Here is a 21,665-nt window from a genome sequence, read left to right on the forward strand (position 1 = left end):
GTAAATGTTAAAGCTTATGGCAGCACAATCACAAAAAGCCTGAACAAGCATGGCTGGTTTAGAACTGTCACCAGAAGAAAGCCTTATGTCTCTAAAAAGACGGCGCCATTTAGGTTTGCAAAATTTCATCTGAACAAACCACAAGCCATCTGGAACAATGTCCTTTGTATATGAGACAAAAAATAAAGATGTTAACAAAAAAACATCACATTTCAGCCTAAATCTGTTATATTAACTGTGAAATACAGTGATGGACAGGTGGTGATCTGGGCTTGTTTTGCAGCCACAGAACCTGGGCACCTTGCATCAAGTCAACCATGAATTCCCCCTGTATACCAAAGTATTCAAGAATCACAGGCTGTCTGTACAACAGCTAAAGCTTGGCCCAAACTGGGTAATGGAACAAGATGGAACAAGATGATGAGACAAAACACTTGAAACAAATGTACAACAGAATGGCTGAAAAAGAAAAGAATCAAGGTTTTGCAGTGGCCCAGTCAAAGCCCAGACCTCAATCCAATTGAAATGCAATGGTGGGATCTCATGAGAGCTGTGCATACACAAATGCCCACAAACCTCAATGAATTAAAGAAATGCTGTAAAGAAGAGCGGGTCAAAATTCTTCCACAATGATGTGAGAGACTGATAAAGTCCCAGAGAAATGATTACTTCAAGATTTTGCTGGTAAAGCTTGTTCTGCAAGCTCATGAATCAAAGGGTGTACTTAGTTCCCTTTCAGTCGATTCACTCGGTACAACACATAAGTATGGAATATCACGCCCTCGCGTGTCCTGGCTGAAGAAACCTTTAATCACGCCTTTAAGGCAGATGACGTGTGATGACACGCGCACGGCCCCGCCTGCACATATAGCCGCTGTCATCACAGTCATCCCTCAGTTCTTACGCTCTTCACCTCGCTGAGAACACCTCTGCTGAGTTGGGCTAGCTAGCTGCTGCTAGTTAGCTCCGTTGTCTGCCGACTTGAACTTAGCTTAACGGCCCCTGTTGGTGTTAGCCTCCACCGCAGTTGGTGTGTAGGCTGCCCGCGGAGCGCTAATTTCAAGTTTTCCCGTGCAGCGTTTTGCTTTGTGTTTTGGAATGTACTCCAAACCGAAGCGAGCAAAGCAGAAATCTTCTGTTCGCCCCTGTCCTCAGGGATGCGGTTTCTCTTTGCACGACAGCGACCAGCACGATGCCTGCCCTGTCTGCCTGGGGATCGTCCACGCTAGGAGAGCGTTGACGGAGCCCGAAGCCTGTGCGTTTAGTCGCCAGCTCCGGCGCTCGACCCTGGAAAGACTGGTGACGTTTGTGGAAAAAGTGCTGGGACGCTCGGCTGTCGCACGGCATGACCCTCTCCTTTCCGAGTCTGGAGCCCCGGCTTCGTCCGAGTCCGAAGACGAGGATTTTCCGGTCGATGTCCCCGCAATTAGCTGGGCTGACCACATGGAATATGTTGACGGGTTAGCCGATGACGAGCCGGAACATTGCAGGAGCGCTGACGGGCTTCAGCCTGGGTTGAAGCCTGCCAGCGCTCCCCAGGACGATGATGACGTGCTGGACATCGGCCTGGACATCCATGGTTTGGTCGGAGGATGAGCAGGAGAGCTCATTGTCGGCCCAATGTACCACCGCTGCTGTGCCGGTCGGCCACGGTGACACTTCTCTTTTCTCCCTGTTTCGCCGTGCTGCTAAAAAGCTGCAGGTGGACTGGCCCTCTCCTCCGCCAGCTCAGAAGCCGTCGCGGTTCGCGGGTTTTTCCTCCCACCGGAGCCCGCAACGGCCAAAAACTGCCTTCCCATGTTCCCAGACTTTCTCTGCGAGCTAACAGCATCATGGGACAAACCTCTGTCTACCCGCGTCACTGTGCCCGGCTATGGACAGTACATGGAATTGGACGGCGCCGAGGGGGCTGGCTTAGCTAACCCACCCCCTATGGAGCCGTCTCTGGCTGCTTATCTGGCCCCGTCCCATAACCATGGTGTCGGCGGCCCCGCAACTCTGCCGTCCAAGCACTGCAGATTCTCTGCTTCGCAGCTGGAGAAGATTTATCGAGCTCAGGCCGGCACTGCTCGCGCCATGAGCTCTGTCACCATGCTCCAGACATACCAGGCACTGTGCCTGACGGAGCTCGGATCGCTGGTTCCTGATGACAGCCCGCTGGCACCTCTTCTTAACGAGGTCAGAGTCGCCACAGATTATATCCTCCGTGTGTCTCGCTGTGCAGCGCTCTCCCTGGGCAGAGGGATGGCTTCGACGGTAGTGGCGCAGAGGCACCTGTGGCTGACCCTCTCTGACGTCCCGGATAGGGACAGGGCTGTATATCTGGACGCACCAGTGTCTGCGGCTGGGTTATTCGGACATTCACTTGAAGCCATTCAGACTAGATTCGATCCGAGGAAGAAGCAGACGGAAGCTCTGCGCGACATCATCCCCAGACGTCAGCCCAAGCCCGCAGCTAGCTCTCACAGGCCCGCCGCTCCTCTGCCGACTGGCAAGAGACCGGCGCCCACTGCTGAAGTGGGTGTGCCGCCAGCGAGAGCACATCCTCCGGCCCGAGCTCCACGCCACTCGGCCTGGAGCAAAGGCCCACCCTCGGGCCCCCGGCGGGACCCGACGCCCAGGAGGAAGAAGCCTCAGCCCTCTTAGCTGTGGTTTCGAGTGGAGAGGGGGTCCAGCAGCAGGGAGACGCTGTTTTTACCCCTCTGTTGCCGCACAAGAGGTGCCGCTTAAGTTCTGTTCAGGTTGTCAGCCCCAGAAGGCGCTGCACTTTCCTAACACTGTCTCCCAAGCACAAAACCCCTGCACACAAAATGCCTCAGGTAACTCCCTGTTCAGGTGTGTTAAATGTTCAGGTGACCACATCGAGTGTTCCCGCTGTTTTTCATTGTTGTGCCCCAGAAAAGGTGCCTCCAACAAAATGTATAAATGTACATGTTACAATCAATAAAGAGTGTTTATTCTCAAACAATCAAATGCTCAGCCTGCAGGCAGAATGAGCCAGGTCAGGCAGGTGATGCAGTCCCCTGCAGACACACTGGGGGGCGACAACGCCCCGTCGACGGTGCTGCAGGTCAGCCGGCTGGCTGCTCACTTCCCTCAGTGGCGCTGCAAACCGTTGCCATGGGTTACCGGTTGCAGTTCCGGGTCAAGCTGCCTCATTTCCAAAGAGTCGTAAACACGACTGTCAACACCGAGGTGGCCATGATACTCAGAGAGGAAATAAAGGCGCAATTGCAGAAAAGAGCAATACGAGTGGTCCCCGCTTCGGAGACAGACAAAGGTTGGTACAGCCGTTATTTTGTTGTTCCGAAAAAAGGGGGAGGGCTTCGTCCCATCCTCGACCTGCGAGTCTTGAACACGTATCTACAAACGTACAGGTTCAAGATGCTAACACTCAGACAGCTCTTGAATGTGGTCGGCCCGGGAGATTGGTTTGCAACAATCGATCTAACAGATGCTTATTTTCATGTGGTTATACACCCGAAACACAGGCAGTTTCTGAGGTTTGCATTCGAGGGCGTAGCCTACGAATACCTAGTGCTGCCGTTCGGGCTGTCGCTCGCTCCTCGCACCTTTACGAAATGTGCCGAGGCAGCGCTAGCGCCCCTCAGAGAGAGAGGCATCAGTATGTTAGCCTACCTAGACGACTGGGCTCTCGTAGCTTGCTCCAGAGAGCAGGCGGAGACACAGCTGTCGCTGGTTCTGTCACACATTCAGACACTGGGGTTCTCTGTGAACTTTCAAAAGAGCTCGCTAATCCCGAGTCAGCAGATTACTTTTCTCGGTTTGGAAATATGCTCGCTTTCCAGCCGCGCATGTTTGTCGGAGCACAGAGTGGCCGCGTTTCATCGCTGCCTCGCTCAGTTTCAGTTGGGACGCAGACTGCGTTTCCAGACGATATTAAGCTTGTTGGGCATGATGGCATCTATGATCGCCGTAGTGCCACTTGGACTGTTAAAAATGAGAGCGTTTCAACGCTGGACTCTCTCTCACTGTTTGTGGGCATCGCGTCACCTCCGGAGGAGGCTGCCGGTAACCGCGTCTTGCATGCTAGCTCTCAGTCCTTGGAGGGAGCCCGGGCTGCTCCTGTCTCGCTCTCTGCTGTTATGGTGCAGTGTTCATTTTCTGTCTCTAAGAGCCACCCATGTCCCGGGCCACCTGAACCTGGGGCCGGACCTTCTCTCCAGGGGGGGTCCTCTGGTGAGAGAATGGAGGTTACACCCTTTAATAGTGGCTCAGATTTGGGACCTATTTGGCAAGGCGCAAATAGATCTTTTTGCTTCCACTGCCCCCTGTTCTTCTCCATAATCGACCACGATGCACCCTTGGGCTTGGACGCGCTAGCGCACCAATGACCAAACGTGCTCCTGTATGCATTTCCCCCAGTGGAAATGATATCTCCAGTTCTAGAGAGAGTGCGTCGGCATTCCCCCTCTCTCTAATTCTAGTGGCCCCTTGGTGGCCCACAAGGTCATGGTATGCAGAGATAATCAGCCTGCTAGCAGCGAGTCCTTGGCAGCTTCCTCTCCGCAGGGATCTCCTCTCTCAGGCGGGAGGAGAAGTGTTTCATCCGCGCCCAGATCTGTGGCGCCTTCATGCTTACCTGCTGAGAGGTTAAACTTGATTGCTAAGGGTTTGCCACCTAGTGTGATAGTGACAATTCAGAGCGCTAGGGCCTCATCTACTAGAGGCTTGTATGCTTACAAATGGCGAGCCTTCGAGCAATGGTGCCAGGACCGCCACACTCTCCCATTTCAGTGCTCTATTGTGGATGTTTTGACATTCCTGCAGGAGCTGCTGGATAAGGGCCTTTCATTTTCGACAATTAAGGTTTATTTAGCAGCTATACCTGCTTGTCATATTGGCTTTGACGGGGTGACACTAGGTGCGCATCCCCTCGCCATACGTTTTCTGAAAGGAGTTCGCTGGCTGAGGCCCGTGCTTAAGTCCAGTGTCCCTGCTTGGGACTTGTCTTTGGTGCTGGAGGCCCTTTGTAGCCCCCCGTTTGAACCCATTGAGTCTGTGGATATGAAATTTCTTTCATATAAGACTGCATTACTTCTCGCTTTGGCTTCGGCAAAGCGAGTGGGTGACCTTCATGCGCTCTCTGTGCATCCCTCCTGCACACAGTTCTCTTCTGATGGCCACAAGGTCGTATTGCGTCCAAATGCTGCCTATTTTCCCAAGATCATGCCTGCATCTTCTAGCTCAATGGAGTTTGAGTTGCTGAGCTTTTGCTCCCCTCCTTTTGCATCTGAGGAGCAGAGGAGGATGCATTCTCTTTGTCCAGTGCGTGTGCTACACACCTACATTGAGCGCACTCAGAATGTGCGTTTATGTGACCAGCTGTTTGTCTGCTTCGCTAATCCGAATAGAGGTAGAGCTCTGTCCAAACGGAGGCTGTCCCACTGGATTATAGAAGCTATCTCACTGGCATACGGCACCGGTGGTCTTGCTTTGCCCCACGGGGTGAGAGCTCATTCCACCAGGGGGATGGCAACCTCAAGGGGTGCCTGTAGCTGATATTTGTGCGGCAGCTAGTTGGGCATCAACGCACACTTTTGTGCGGTTTTATCGGTTGGACGTTACAGCCCCTTCGGTGGCTCATGCTGTCCTTTCTGCTGGGTCTACCACTCACTAAGGATGTGGTGGTCCGATTCCGGTTCGGTGGCTGCTCTGTGGGGCGTGTATATATGTCCCATACTTATGTGTTGTACCGAGTGAATCGACTGAAAGGGAACGAATAGTTATGTCTATAACTTCTGTTCCCTGAAGGAGAGGAACGAGGTACAACACAAGGTGGCCCCACTGAGCAGTTTGGCTCGGTGAAGAGCGGCTATCAAACTGAGGGATGACTGTGATGACAGCGGCTATATGTGCAGGCGGGGCCGTGCGCGTGTCATCACACGTCATCTGCCTTAAAGGCGTGATTAAAGGTTTCTTCAGCCAGGACACGCGAGGGCGTGATATTCCATACTTATGTGTTGTACCTCGTTCCTCTCCTTCAGGGAACAGAAGTTATAGACATAACTATTCGTTTTTCACAGGACTGCAGAGTCCAGTGATTTTTTTTTTCTTTTGACTGTACGTGCATCACAATATAACAAGACTTTGATACAATTTTCCAAACCCTAAGATCCATAGCATCAAAGCTAATTAGTTACTGGAATATAGGATGACTCTGGCATCACATCATTTGAAACACATGAGTGGAGAAAAGGTATTCCAGTAAGTGAGACTGTATGGACAGCATATGAGCAACTTCAGAGATGAACATTCCTTCTTACAGAGGGCCTTGGTGTTTTACGAGAATTTTTTAAAAGGGGCCTCATCATACACTGATAAACTAGACTAATAAACTCAGCTGATTCTGGTCTTCAAAAAAAAAATGCTGGTCGTAATCAAGGAACAACAGGAGGGAACACAATGCTCATAGTGTAAGGCACAATGCTACATGAGTAACTCAAACCGCTTTCAATAAAGCAGCAAAACTGCCAAGATGTACGATTTCTCAAAATATTTAATAAATATGTCACAGCAGAAGAAGCGTTGAGACATATTGCCTTGTTTTTACTTTCAGTGTTGGCATTTAAAAACCAAAAGTGATGCCACACAGCATTCAGTGGTCTTGTGAATGATATGCTGAATTTTTGACAAAAATATTCTTCAGAATTCCTTCAGAAGTGCTTGAAAACCCAAAGATCCATAACATGAAATTAGAGATTGATTTAAACTTTAGAAATCCCCTCAACTCAACCACAGATTTGACATACTGTTGCAAGCTGGAAAGTGAGATCCAGCAGAAACAGCCAAAGCCTCACATCTTCACTACACATTTCTTTTTAGAGCTGCAGTAAAAACAGAGAAACATCTACACCACAAAGAACCAATCCCCTAAAACTACAAACAGTGTGCGCTTAACAATAGATAAGGAGAAAAGGAGACTTTGAAGCACAATTTATAAAGAAAAGAACTCAAGTGAAGCAGAAAAACAGAAACCAATGTAGGGATGCTGCAGCGTTGTTGGTGAGGATGTGTGGTTTCTTTGGCCAAGCCCTACAACACGCTAAGATGCTTACCCTCCACATAGTCGCAAAAAACAACCCAATAACTACCATCTGAGAGCCCTCAAACTCTGCACATTGAGTGCATAAAAAAAACCAATCAATCTTATCCCACCCTTGGTAAGGAGGCACAGTGAGGCTGGGGAATGAGAGGGAAGGGAGGCTGGTTAGAAGAAATATCAGAGGGACACTGGAATGCACTGCGATGGCTGCAGTTTAAAAGTCATAAGCAACTAAGTTGGCTTTGGGGACATTGACTGCCATTGCTGCCATAGAAATTATCCCTCCATAAATCTAAAATTAAAACAGAGGATGTAGAAAAATGCACAACGCAAAGGCTTGGGTTGTTTTTGATGGGTGTCTGTTAACAATTACTAAGCCATGACTGAATTCTCCCAAAACCAAAGAAAGACTGAAGTATAACCTCAGATGGTCAAAACAGCAAAGACAAAAAAAGAAGATGAAATGAAGGATAAGAGTGCAAAAAAGGCTCATTATAGAAAATAATAAAGAGAGAAGCAACTGCCCTCAAACCTGGCACAAAGACAGCTACAGGAAAGAAGCAAGAGCAATTTAAGTTTTCCACCAAAATGGCCAAATGTGTCACTTTTGACCCCATAAACCTTGTGTATATGGACATTTTAAGACATTGATTTTTGAAAGAAAATCATTTGTGTCATGTAGCCAACTCAGATTGAAAATAAAAGTTTTACAAGAAACATCCCTTTTAAATTCAGCAACTTTTATGATATAGTTTTAGCTTTTTGATTCTTTTCAATGCACTGCTTCTTTTTTAGACTGAGCTCCCCTTTTGTTGACACATTGGTCATGATTTATGCTATAATAGGAAAAGACAAACAAAAGTGTTAGCAAGTAGACAAAATAACATTAATTATATTCCTTTATTCTAAATTTTAACTTTTGACTTCAAGGGAAAATTATGACCAAGTGCTTTTGGTAATTAATTGTAATTATACTTATTGGACTGAGATTGGGATATAATGGAGGCCATTTGAGTACAGTACACTCAGTCATGTTCAAGAAGGCAGAATTTCTAAACAAAAATTGAGACTCATCAGACCAGGCAATGTTTTTCCAATCTTCTACTGTTCAGTTTTGACAAGCCAGTGTGAACTGCAGCTTGTGTTTCCTGCTCTTAGCTAAAAGGAGTGGCACCCAGTGCAGTCTTCTGCTGCTGCTCATCTGCTTCAATGTTTAATGTGTTGTGCGTTTAGAGATGCTCTTCTGACCACATTGGTTATAAGAAGTGTTGAGTTGCTGTTGCCTTCCTACTGGATAGAAGCAGTCTGGTTATTTTCCTCTGACATCAACAAGATACTTGTCCCTAGTTTTTTTGTATAGTTTTTTTTTTTTTTTTTTTTTTAAAAAAGCCTTTTCTCTAAACCCTACAGATGGTTGTGCAGGGAAGTCCCAGATGATTAGCAGTGTCTAAAATACTCAAACCAGCCCATCAGACTTCAAGAGCCCCATTTCCATTAGTAACTCCTCTAATTGACTCACCATGGATCGCGAGTTGATATGTGATTAACTGATGAGATATTTCTGTTAATAAGTAGCTGAATGGGTGTACCTAATAAAGTGTCAGGTGCATATACATTTTACATGCCCAGTATTCTTGCAAGCCCTACTCATAGTTATTTCTATTAATTCTATAATTATTAATTCTGACATGAGAATGCTTGTGTCTGTTGGTGGCCATTTAAAAGTCACAGTCTTTAACGCTTAGATGTTGTTTGTGTATCAAGTAGAAAACAAACAAACGATGAAACGATGAAAAACTCTTCCTCATAAATAAAAGGAAGAAATGGAAAAGAGAATCTCAGTCAATCGGGCAATGACACCCAAAAAGAATCAGATAAAGAAAAGTCAAAGGGAGACAAAGCTACTTTCATCTTCAAATAAAAACACATAAAAGGAGCCAGTGTTAGCCAATAATAAGAAATATGTTTTAAAAGTGAAGTAGCCACTGTGGCTCCAGGGCCAAGCTGTGGTTCACTCTGTTTGAGTCACTAAAGATGGGCATCAAAGATTAAGATATCAAACGGTTCATCTTCTGTCCCTCTAATATTATACTCTCATGCTCTGCTTATCTGTCATCTCCTCAAAGCTCATGCCATGGTAGTGCAGCACTGTGTGGTCTCTCTGCAAGTACAGGATGTCGAGAAACAGACCAATTGAGTTAATGACTATCTGACATAGCCTACAGCTATAACAGGAATTCTTCAAACCCAGTCAGAACACTCAGATGTGGGGAAAAGAGGCAGACAGGGAGGGGTGAGGCAAAGACACATGGGAGAAAAGGCTGAGTACTCTTAAGTACTACCATTTTTTAATAATAAAAATAGAAATATATGGCTACTAACATTACACACAGTAGCAGGCAGGCAAAACACACATTCGTGCAAATACTCAAACGTGCATGCACAAACATGCACAAAAAATAATTAAATTTTAAAAAAAAAATTAGGTGCCACTTAGCACCAGAAACTCAGCTTATTACAGAGGCAGCAAGAAAACAATGTTGGGGAGCAAGATCAGACAGGGCTAACAGAAAACAGGCTGCTTTCTGCATTCCAGGACAGTCAGCCCAACACAACACAGACACGGGGAGAGACACGGAGACAGACCATCTCTGGCCTAAAACCATACATCTGCCCTGTTCTCCCAGATGGGCCGAGTTGCGGTGAAAAGGTTTTTTTGTTCTTCTCGTTATTCCTGTCTTTTGCGGTAAATGGAAGCTCCTTTTGAGGACAAGAGAAGGACAATGAGGAGCAGCTACAGAGGTGGTTATGTTATGTTATTGTACTTTCAAGTGCTGCACAGTACACAATACATGTGCACCATTTTTCTAGAAATGACCTCAGTGAACCCAGCACTGGCTGTCAGTGCAGCTACTACCAAACCATCATGAACAAGCATTACATTACTTTGAAAATACAATGGAAAAACGAACCAAATTGTCTCTAGATTAATTTATGGTTTTATTTACAGTATGGGAAAAAATCTGTAGCCACCCCTAATTTATATTACTTTACTAGGAAAAGCCTCCACCATGTTTTACAGATGGCTGTAAACCACTGAACCTCTCTCCTGACCTCCTTCGTACATAATGACAATGATTTCAACTACCTCAAGAATGGCTTCTTGACAGCCACCCATCCACTAAGACTCTTCAGTTGGGGTCCTTTGTGTCAGGTCTTTGCTAGCTGAGTTCATCTGTTCATCTGCTACAGAAAGTTTTTTAGGCCTGCCACTTTCTGTCCTCCACTCCTCCAGTGTAATCGGATTTTTTTACACTGCACAACACACTGAGATATGCCTGTGTGATAGGGTGATAGTAAATAAATGAATAAATAAATAGGTTTTTCTAGCTGTTCGTGTAGACGGCACCAGTTCATTCTTTAAGTTACATACTTTTTTATGACTCATATGCCAGTGATAAGTGGCTTAACAAACAAAAAATGTTGCTCTGAAAATGGTCAGGTAAAAAGACTGGACTGTACACATGTTATGTCCAAAGAGAAACTTTGAAAGGCCTTCATAAAGCCTGAGAGCTACATCTCAAGAAGATCTGGCTCACTGGAAGCAAAACATGGTAAATGAGGGGTGGCTCAAGACATTTGCACAGGTTTGTAAGCACATAATGACACCGTGTTTTGTTAAATTAACATTAAACACCAAAAGATATTCAATTCACCATCACAGAAGATTTAAAAAAAAAAAAAAAAAAAAAAAAAAAAACACATAAAAATGGATCCAGTGATTAATTGAAATACATTCAGTTAAAGCTTTCAGCCCAATTCTGTCGACTTATTGATTAATCAAAAATACTTTCAGACCAATACAACTGTTGTAACTGTAACTGAGCGGTTATATCTTCACCATCTATCCATTTTATTAACCCCTTATCTAAACTGGCTCAAAGTCATGGGGGAGCTGGGGCCTACTCCAGCTGTCATCAGGCTAGAGATGAGCTACACCCAGGACAGGTCATCTCTCCTATCTAATCATAAACAAGTCTTATTGTTATTTGAGAAAGTAATATTAATCTTCATATCTTAGTATAGTTCACGTACACCTATGTACACAACCACGATGCACACATGCACTCTGCTTCTCCTCTTGCAGGTCAAAGACCATCTGGCAAAATTTAAAGTTTGCTTCCAAGACACTGTTCCAATTAACAGGATGTTTTATTAGATGAGAAATTAATCCAAGGAATACTAACACACAGATAATCTGGCAAAAATGTGAATGTTCCACATTGTTTATCATAAGCCATCTGTGTGAACCCTCTCAAAGTTGAACACCACAGAATCTTTTCTTCCCTCTGTTCCCGTTCCCTCCTTTGTATGTGCGCCCTGAGAACACACAGTTAGCAGGATCCGCTAACTATAATATGAAGGCTGATCCTCCTCTGGTGACAAGAGGCAGTAAAACAGTCCATTTTGATTTGCTTTCAAAATATGTTTTACAGTTTGGGGCACAAAAGCTTAGGCAAACAGAGATCCAATCTACGACATTCATCATCCATGTCCAATTGGAGAGGAAAGAGAGAGCTGGCCATCAAACTCCTATTAAAAGTATATTAGACTGAAAATCTCTTCAGCAGCCCGAAGGCAGTCAAAGAGAGATTCTTTTATGAGTATTTGCTAAAAGAATGATCTGTAACAGCCAAATAATCTGTATGTCAACTCGGTCCAGAACGAATTAGAACATGAATAGCAAACAGACCAGGTTTTAATATGATGGCAATAGGAAGGAAAATGTCTAAATGTTATAAAGGCATAAAAACAACTAGTACAATATCAGAATTTTATAGTTCCTTTTGTCTCTATTTTTTCCAAGATTCCTTTTTTGTGATAGATATCCACTCACAGTAGAGCTATAACACATATAGTACATGCCACAAGTTTCTATATTAAGTCAACTTGTGAAGTGAACCTGAGAATTTTGGCTTCAGACACGAATTACATCTTCACTGCATATTCAAGTGGAACCATCTTTTTTCCCCTTTGTGTAGTATATTTTGTGTCTTTTTCTGACATTCTCACAATAAAATATATCAGGTCACCAGGTCTTAGTGAATATGCTGCAATTATCACTGATAATCACTAAACTTATATGACATAAACAGTCACAGATATACTGAAAAAAGTACTGAGCCATATACAAAACTGTGACCATCTTCAAAACATATCAAAAGTCAGACCAACTTTTATTAGTAACCTGAATGAGCCATTGATAAAGATTTAAAATGCTAAGTGCGTACCCGTATCCACTGGTTGGCTTTTTTCTCCACAGCATTGCTTGGACGCTCTGAGTGCAGTCCGCAAAGACACCCAAGCAGCAGCCCTCTGCTTGTATCTGCAAAAAAATACACCACCACATAACGCATTATACACCATGTGAGAATGATTACCATCATTATTACTTTTGTCTGTTTTGGGGATGTGAAACCCACTAGCGATTGAGTGCAAGTTGTCCAGAAGCTCCACTCACCACACACGGTGACATAAGGATTCCAGCACAGCCGACCCAAAAGCTGGCCTAAGAAGGGCAGCCTCTTCATGGTTTCTGTTGTTGAGCTCTTAGAGGCAGAAAGAGGGAGAGAAAAAAAAGACTTTATACTGTACATGTTTTTAATTTTCAATACTCTCTTACTTCTGGGAAGGTACACGCAGAAATATGTTTCTAATAGGATGGAAATATGACACAAATGGAAGAAGGACAACAAAGGAAATATCTTTTCATTGTTTCACTGTATTACAGATGTTTGCACCTCGTCACCTGTTTCATTTGTCCTTTTAACCTAGCAACACTTTGTCATAACATTAAACATTAGAAGAATCTTATAATCACAATCCTTCCTAATTAGAACTGAGCTGAGTAACAGACACATACACAGCTGTACAGTATACTGCTCACGCATCACCTTGTTTCCTTTGTTATGGTCATGTCACAACTCCTTCCATAGACTCAACAGTGATAGATACAGAAAACAGAACACAGTGCAAAACAGGGCTCTGGTCAAGGGTGCGATACCTGTAAGGGTTTAAGTACTCATGTGTGTGCTTGTTTATCCAGCTCAGAATAACAGACCATGTGATATATTTCACCTCACAGCCAATTAAAACATCCAGAGATGTTTGGAGCAACAGCAGATGCTGCTTTTGAACTGGAATGACTTTTACACTTGACTTCTTATAACTTTAATTTATATCCATTTTCATTTCATGGAATATCAAAAAACACTGCCCACACCCTCATATGAACAATAATAAAGCAGAGCTTGTCCCAGTACTTATCTTTTAAGGCCAGAACTAGTTTTACAACTTCTACAAATGGCTCTTTAACAATATCCAGACCTAACTTATAGTTTAGCAAAAAAGAAATATATCTGTCACAAATTTAATTCATTCTAATTTTACCTTTGCTAACCAAAGGCAGAATTTTCATTCAAACTGGAGACTGAGGCTTTGAGCTTAGATTTGGAAAAGAAAAATACATATAAATAAACAGGTGTACGCTCCTTTTGTTGTTTTAACTTATTATTTTATGGGTTTGCTACATCAACATGATTGCCCGCACTGCGACATGCAGAAAACAGATCAAAGAGATGACGCATGACTTAAATTTATAAGCATGTCTGCACATGTGAGCAGGAATCATGTTTACGTGCATGTGCAAAATTTCTTATTATTCAGCCCATATCAACAGACTATATCATACATTTAACCTCTGGGCTAATTTAACTCTACAGCAAGTCTTTACAGCAGAAAAATCCCACACAGTGATTCTGACATATGCCAGATGTAATTGAAGCAGCGTGCTGTTGCCTAATCAAAGACAATTGCTCTTACTTCACTCCCATGTAGGGCTGAAATAATTTGTTTATTGGAGAAGCTGAATGACAAACAATTAATCTGGAAAACAGATCAACAGGCAGTTAGAGAGGTTTACTATGGTTCTGTTCAAATCTAAAACTCTGAGTAAAAATGTGTGTGGAAATGCAATAGACAATGCAGTGTTTGCTCACTGGTTCAAACAGAAGTACAGATGGTGGTAGACACAAGGTGCACTCAAGAAATTCTACTTTCTGTTTTTTGCATGACTTTAGTTTCCAGCTTTTACAGGAAAAAAGACAATTGGAACAAAGTGATTATTGTTCCAATTGTCCAATTAACAATTACCCGCTTTTTTGTTTTGTCTTGTGATATAAATCCGGCCCAAGTTCACTTTGCGGTAGGTTGTTGCATGTGAGGTTTACATAACTTTTTCTCTGGTGAATTATTTTGAGAGTTCAAAGAAATCCACTGTCGAAAATCTGTTTATTCTAAAGTCATTGACTAACCTTGTAGAGCAAAGTCTCCTATTGAACATGCCTGGGACATGCCGGGTCAATGTGTGCATCAGATACAGCCACAACTAGGGTTATGCCATATCACACTGTCCGCAATAAATGGTAAATGGCCTGTACTTGTAAAGCGCTTTACTTAGTCCCTAAGGACCCCAAAGAGCTTTACACTACATTCAGTCATTCACTCATTCACACACACATTCACACACTGGTGTGAATGTGTACAAATGTTTACATGACTAAAAAAGTGTGATATTACGATATCAAGAATTCAATTCAATTGTATTTATAGCACCAAATCAAAACAACGGCCGCCTCAAGGGGGCAGCCATCTGCCGCGACCAGTTGGGGTGAGGGGAGGAAGACAGGACATGAGACATGCTGTGGATTATTAAGAAGAAGAAGAAGAAGGTTTACGTTTCTTAGTGTACAAAACAACATGAAAAAACCAGCCATGTCTGAAAGTGAGAGCCGAGTGCAGCCTCCAATGAATTAAGTTAATAGGGAGCTACTTTGAAATCTTCCAACAAACAGCAATGCTTTGTGAGGAGGGGGAAAAAGCAGCTGGTGATATACGACCCAAAAGAAAACAAATAGGAACAAAAAACTATCTTGGTATTTTAAGAAAAAAAAATCTGCACATTTAAAAAACACACCACCCTGTTTTGTTTTTTTTATCAACAGCACATAAGAGCAGTTACTAATACTGCTGCATATTATTTTACAGTGAACAGTAAGCAGTAAAAAAAGAGAAAATGAACGTTTGTTTCGAAGCCATTATGCATCAATAGTGCTCTTTCCACCAGAATCAATCAGAAAACAAATGCAGAAGTTTCAAAGCAGGTGGGGGGAGGAAAAAAATAAGGCAGCATCAGGCTGATGTGTTTAAAAGGATCACCAGACTGTCAAGGAGACCGAGTTGACTCATTCAAGGGGATGAGATCAACATTAATGGGAAGCATGATGATAATAGGCCAATCAGAGTTTCTATAAAACCCCAACTATGCCTAACAAAACCAGCAACGCCGTGTGAAACTCAGCCTCTCACACACACTTAGCCTTACCATCAGCTCAACAACCCATGGCAAATGTTGTCTGTGGGCATATACATGAGCCTTTGCATGCTGCTGGTGCAACTAAAAAGGAATGCTCATTTACAATAGAAACAGCACCATACTCTGTGACTGCACTGACTGAATTCCCACAAGAGTAAGCCATTGCGAACAAAGTAATTATCTAAGACTACCAAAGCAAGAATCAGCATCAAAGCCTTGTCAACCTTGTCCCTAATTGTGAAGTGGGTTTGCATCCATGTGTCTTGTTTTGATTAGGGACAGACATCTCAGACAGAAGTGACTGATTATGTACAAGCGAAGCAGCCAATGGGACAAGTTTATAGAGAAGTGAGGTAACACTTTTGTCCCTGACATCATTGATCCACAGTCGCAATAGCCTTGACAATAAATACCAAAGTTGCTATGTTGATCACATAAATATACACTCATCAGGCACTTTATTAAGTTCACCTTGCTAGAACCAGATTGAACCTGTTTATTCATTCAGAACTCCATTATGAGACTCAGCAAGGTGTTTCAGAGATTGAACATGATAGCATATAGCTATTAATGCAGATTTTTTGGCTACACATTCATAATGAAAGTCTCCTGTTTCCAAAGGTGCTCCATTAAATTGAGATCTGGTAACTGTAGAGGCCATTTGAGTGCAATAAACTCATCATCATGTTCAAGAAACCAGGTTGAGGTGATTTGAGCTTTTTTAAAATCAGGCTTTTTAAAATCACCCTTCAAAAGATGGGTACATTGTGGCCATAAAGGGATGGACAGGGTCAGCAACAATATATAACATATATAAAATAACAATGCCAAGAAAATATCCACCACACATCTGTTGCTTGGTTTGGACTTCAGCACGTCTCTTTGACCATGCCTACATTCCTAAATGCACTGAGTTGCTGCTATATCATAGATATGATACCTATTATTTTATATTGTGATAAATTACATACTTGTGTTTACAAGTACACCCAACAACATCCTCCCTTCATCTTACTTTAGTGGTCCAGGATTTTCTGATCAACTCCTTTAAGGAGTGATGTAATAATGCATCTGTAGTGTAGCAGGCATGTTTAAAAGAGGACTTGTACAACAGATAGCAGGTGCACATATTTAAACACTTGACATTTGAGGTGAATATGATCGCTTATTTTCTTGTTCAGGGATAAAATAAAACAATGAATATATGAAGCTAGAGCCAAAATTCGTCTTGGCATAAAGATTAGAAACAGGGGAATGTAGCTAGCTGAGCACCCTCCAAAATTCACCCAAATGCCAGCTCAGCAGCTGATTAATCTCATTCATCCTTTCTAAAATGTAGGAGCAAAATAGCAACATCACAGTGATGGATACAGTCACACTAGCTGTTAAGGTAATTAACCCGTCTTCTGGCTGCAGCTCCAGATGGATAGAGATGACAGCAGCAGTGGTCTTCTCATCCAAGATCTCGATAAGTGAAAACGCATACCTCCTAAAATGCAACTATTCCATTATGCAAGGCAACATCCTCCACTGTTCTAATCAAGTGTAAACCTGGAAATTAACAATAACTTGGAGTATTTTTCATCTCAGGCCATAAGCCACAAGAAAGTTGTTAAGTCATCAAGGGATGTAAAATGCTGCCAAGAAGCAGGCTATCCTCAGCTGGTCTTTTATGAGCCAACTGCCAGTAAAACGGATTTCAAGCCAATTAAGCTATACCATTCTCTCTCTTTGAATCCGTGCCATCATTCTACACACACTGACACCTCGGCATGACATATACCCAGAATAATGTTAACGGAAAAGAAGAAAGACAGAGAAAAATATCTATAAAAAAATGGTTCTAACCCCAAAACCAACAGGGAAGAAGAAAGACAGGCAGACATGGGACTGTTTCTGACTATTATCAAAGTGTTGCGGTAAAACATATGGAGTATATAGCATCACAAATTAGATCCTGAAAGGACACTATGACTCATGAGAGGACTCCTTTTGCAAGAAAAGCGGGTCACAAGAACCCGTGAGAGGAGAAAAAGCTGGAACGAGGCAAAATGACCATATAGAAACACCGAAATCTCACAGCAGCCATCCTGTCTCCTTCCCAAATTTGCTGAACCTGATACTGGGATACATTAGGTTAGCACTGGAGGTCCCAGTGCGGCTATTACCTGACTAACTCAACATCGCAGTGCTGCCAGCCAGACATACACAGCCTGTCCACAGCACAGAGCAGCTTCTGTTAGCGGGCTCCTAACGATGGACTCATGTTCATGCCCTGGCTCTAAAAGGGAGTGAACTCGCATACGGGGCGTGATTTTTAAACTAACTTAGTGCTTTGTTATTCAGATGGCTGCTTGGCTGTTCAACCTAGCTGATTAATTGTTCTGTTCTATTTCATCAGATAAGGCGTTTGGAGCCCATTAAGCACACCTCTTAAAATATACAGAGCATTTAATCAGACTGAACAAGCATCTAAGAAGTCTGGTGTAGGAACAAGACCATCCACATTTGTCAGAAACGTACACCTCAGGCTTATACCTGCAGCTTGACAAAGTTCACATGGGCCCCACTGTACACTTTTTGTGCTTACCATGCTGTTCACTTGTGTGAGAAGCTGCTGGAGGAAATCCCTGAGTCTGCTCATATGTAGGCAGGTGTCTTTCTGCATGTCCGGACTGTCAGCCTGGCCCCATGCCACTGCTTTGTCCAGCCAGAACTGCATCTCCTGGTCATTCAGCAATGGCTCTTCAGTTTGCAGGGGCTGGCTCAGTGGCTGCTGCTCAGACATTTGGCTGCTGGTCAATGAAAATTTACTGAGGAGCTAAGAGTGGAAAGATAAACAAAAAAAAAGGTCAAATCCAAATATTACACAGAAAGTATCTTATAATTTGTTCTTTATCATTTTTATTGGTACTTTCATTTATATACTATTTTTACATTTATGATCTTGACTTTGTGCAATGATTTAAAGTATATTAGCAGAATCTCTAAATGTTTTAAAGAAATTCTGTTTTGTATTGTGGAACTGGGCCACCCAAGACATTTAACCTGTAAACAGTGTTGAACTGTTTTAAAATGATTGCTGTGCATTTTGGACATACCGACCCAGAGGGATTATAAGCATGCTCATCTCGTCCATTTCATACTAATCCAGTGATCATTAGTTAGCTACATTGGCTATTCAAGGTTTGAAATATTTAAACAAACATGGTTTTTCATGTTTTAAAGAATAAAATACCCTGGACAAACCTATATGATCCCAAAGATGCACAGTACACAATGTGATTTTGTGAGACAGGGTAAACAAAAATGGAAAACATTTTTCTTTACCTATGGACAGAAAGACCAGAGGCAGTGTTACATAAGAGAGGTGCACTAAATATACATTATGTGCTGGTATTGAAGTTTACAACCAAGTGACTTCTACAGTCTCTTAAAAGGTCACTTGGGTGATTGGATGATTTTTCAACATGACCTGTTGAAACAGATCATCAAAAAGGTGGTTTAAGTGACTTTCAACATGGTATGGTTGCTGGTGCCAGGCGAGTTAGTCTGAGATTTCCTAAACTGCTGATCTACTGGGATTTTTACTGGGTATCCAAGCTATCAGTCTGTCACAGAGACGACTATTCCCACTCACATTCACAGCTATGGGCAATTTATCAATTAAGTTAACACCACTAAATACATGTTTTGGACTGCAGGAGGAAGCCAGATTACCCGGCGAGAACCCACACCGACAGGGAAAGAACACGGAAACTCCTTTGAAACCAGAACCTTCTTGCTGTGAGGCAACAGTGCTAACCACCACACCAACGTGCTGCCCTGTATTTAAAACATTAATCCAAATATATCAGTTAATAATTTCAATCTGCCAATGTTATTGCTGTGCTCTTCTTTAATATGTGTTCCAAAACTTTGTAGCACAGGTGGCACAGGGGGATAATCCAATAACAAGCTGAATTTACAACAAGCAGAAAATAAATTGAGGCAAATCCGATTATGATAACCTCTCGGCGATCAGGCCTACTCACACACACATTCATGACAACCTACTGAAAAATAAACAGCACATTCTTCACCTTTTATGAAGACGGGGAGAGAAAAAACGTGTGTGGGGTGTGTGTGTGTGTGTGTGTGTGTGTGTGTGTGTGTGTGTGTGTGTGTGAGAGGATGTGTTTCATGTCTGTAAATAGCCTGCTGAGAATGGTGTGTGTATTTGTTGTTTTTTGCCATAATGACGGGTCTGCGTGGGACACCACAGAGTTGTGTTTTATGATCACGTCGTTACACACGATTTGTTTAATGTCTTGCCATCATCTCTGCTGGAAAGCCCCTATGGCTCGCTGATGTGAATATATAAATACTCATTTTCAGGCAGGAAAAAAACCCCAGACCAAATTAGGAACAAACACCCCTTGTTGACTTGTGTCTAAGGGGCTCCATTTTTCAGTAAAGTAGAATTGAAAAAGAACTACGTGCTTAATAACTAAAAGTAATGATGTCACCCACAATTTCTATCACACAGGCAGCTACCTGTGCACAGGAACATGCTAAAAACTGTGGTCACACAAAGTTGTTGGTCCAAATGCATGTCAGAAGAAATATGTACATGCACAAACACACTCGTCAGCAGCTCTGGTGTTGGCTGAACACATTTTGGAGCAGGAACAAGATGTGACTGGTCAAATATTTTCTTTGAAGATTTGTTAAACTAAGCTTGTGGACTTTGGGTTACTCTGCGTTTGCTGTTCCAATTATGAGATTGTTGACATTATTTCAGTATAATCAAATCAGTCAAACATCACTTCTGGCAAATTTACTTCTGTATGCTCAAGTATGTCATATTTAAAAACACTTGGAATAACTGAGAAGGGCTGTCACAATATTAGTTTTGTTAAAGAGTTTAGAATAACAAAGTAATGCATTTATTAATTTTAACCAGTGTAGACAAAGCAACAAGGGCCATGGAGTAACTTAATAAGTGGAAAATTATGTGAATTATATGCTATTACTTTCACCTCACCAACTGCAAAATGTTCAACTGTGCAAAAAGGCTTATTAGTTGGGTTGCAACAAAGCATTCTCATACTTAATATATTAGCTAGCAAAACATCTTCATTCATCTGTAATTCGCAAAGAATTTCTACAAAAGGGCCATGCTTTTTTTGCAGCTGAAAACTAAGTGGAAACCAAAGAGAGTTTGGTACTGACAATCCATTAATATAATTTTAATTTCAGCAACACATCGCTACTTCCCAAAGTGATCTATTAATAATAATAATTAAACCACCAAAATCATTAAATTTATTGTAAAACACAAAATAAAGGCAGGTACTCCCACAAATTGAGCTGTACCTGTCAGTTTCCAAACACAGAAGCTCAACGGCTTGAATGCAGTAACTACGCCACACCACATGATGTCAGTATTTCTGCCGCTCTGCACTTAGGTACACATGCTGAAACGTTGTCACTTCAGTGGTAACACACAGAATAACTTCGAATTACAACTCCTATGCCAATCGGTTTCATACTGCTGCATGAGCCCAGCGCTGATTTTCTTCCTTCGTAGCCCGCAACTCCTGGTATATCAGCTGTTCGCTAATTAACTAAACCACTCTACAGTCACACGTCAATTTGCTCCTGTAGTTTCAAATTACGACTTGCCTGTAAATGAGACGTATAGCCGTTAGACTAAAATCTCCACGGAGCAGAAGTCAACTGTATCCAATCATTCTTTATGACTTCGGAGAAGAAGGAATGCTATTTGTGACTCGATGAAAACAAACTGAACTTCCCTCTTCAACCGGGGTTCCGCGTATGGAAGAAGACAATTGGCTGGGCTCGACGTCACCCGCGAACTTCCCCTCCGCACTGCCAGATGGGAAATTGAGTCATATGGCTGAACGCTAAAATATTATCTGATAATGGCCTCGGCACACTGCAAAGACTGAAGTATGAGCAATGTTCCCTCTAATTTTTCATGTGTCTGAGCAAACACACAAACTCCCTGAGCGGTCCCTTGGACCACTGTAAGCAACATTAGACGTGTGCACTGTGGTCACGCCAGCATCGAATCCATCCAAGTTACATGGTTTATTAATATAACCAAATTCCAGCATTTACATTTATGTTAGACTTCTTTTAATTAACTGCTTTAGCCCA

General features: G+C 42.8%; 1 protein-coding gene across 2 annotated transcripts in view; it reads right to left on the reverse strand.

Annotated features, from left to right (window-relative positions):
- The window catches only part of fancc (FA complementation group C), a 38,470-nt gene extending 17,126 nt beyond the window's left edge, over window positions 1–21,344 (reverse strand). For both annotated transcript variants that reach the window (XM_084946507.1, XM_084946508.1), the window contains exons 1-4: window positions 21,168–21,344; window positions 18,091–18,321; window positions 12,588–12,675; window positions 12,358–12,452 (exon numbers count right to left, since the gene is read on the reverse strand). In XM_084946507.1, coding sequence (XP_084802633.1) covers window positions 12,358–12,452; window positions 12,588–12,675; window positions 18,091–18,288 — 381 coding nt within the window. In that variant the 5' untranslated portion in view covers window positions 18,289–18,321; window positions 21,168–21,344. The remainder of the gene's footprint in view (window positions 1–12,357; window positions 12,453–12,587; window positions 12,676–18,090; window positions 18,322–21,167) is intronic.
- Between the last annotated feature and the right edge of the window lie 321 nt (window positions 21,345–21,665).

Source organism: Perissodus microlepis, chromosome 12, assembly GCF_051167445.1.
Source record: "Perissodus microlepis isolate ML-2025 ecotype Zambia chromosome 12, ASM5116744v1, whole genome shotgun sequence".
Classification (NCBI taxonomy): domain Eukaryota; kingdom Metazoa; phylum Chordata; class Actinopteri; order Cichliformes; family Cichlidae; genus Perissodus; species Perissodus microlepis.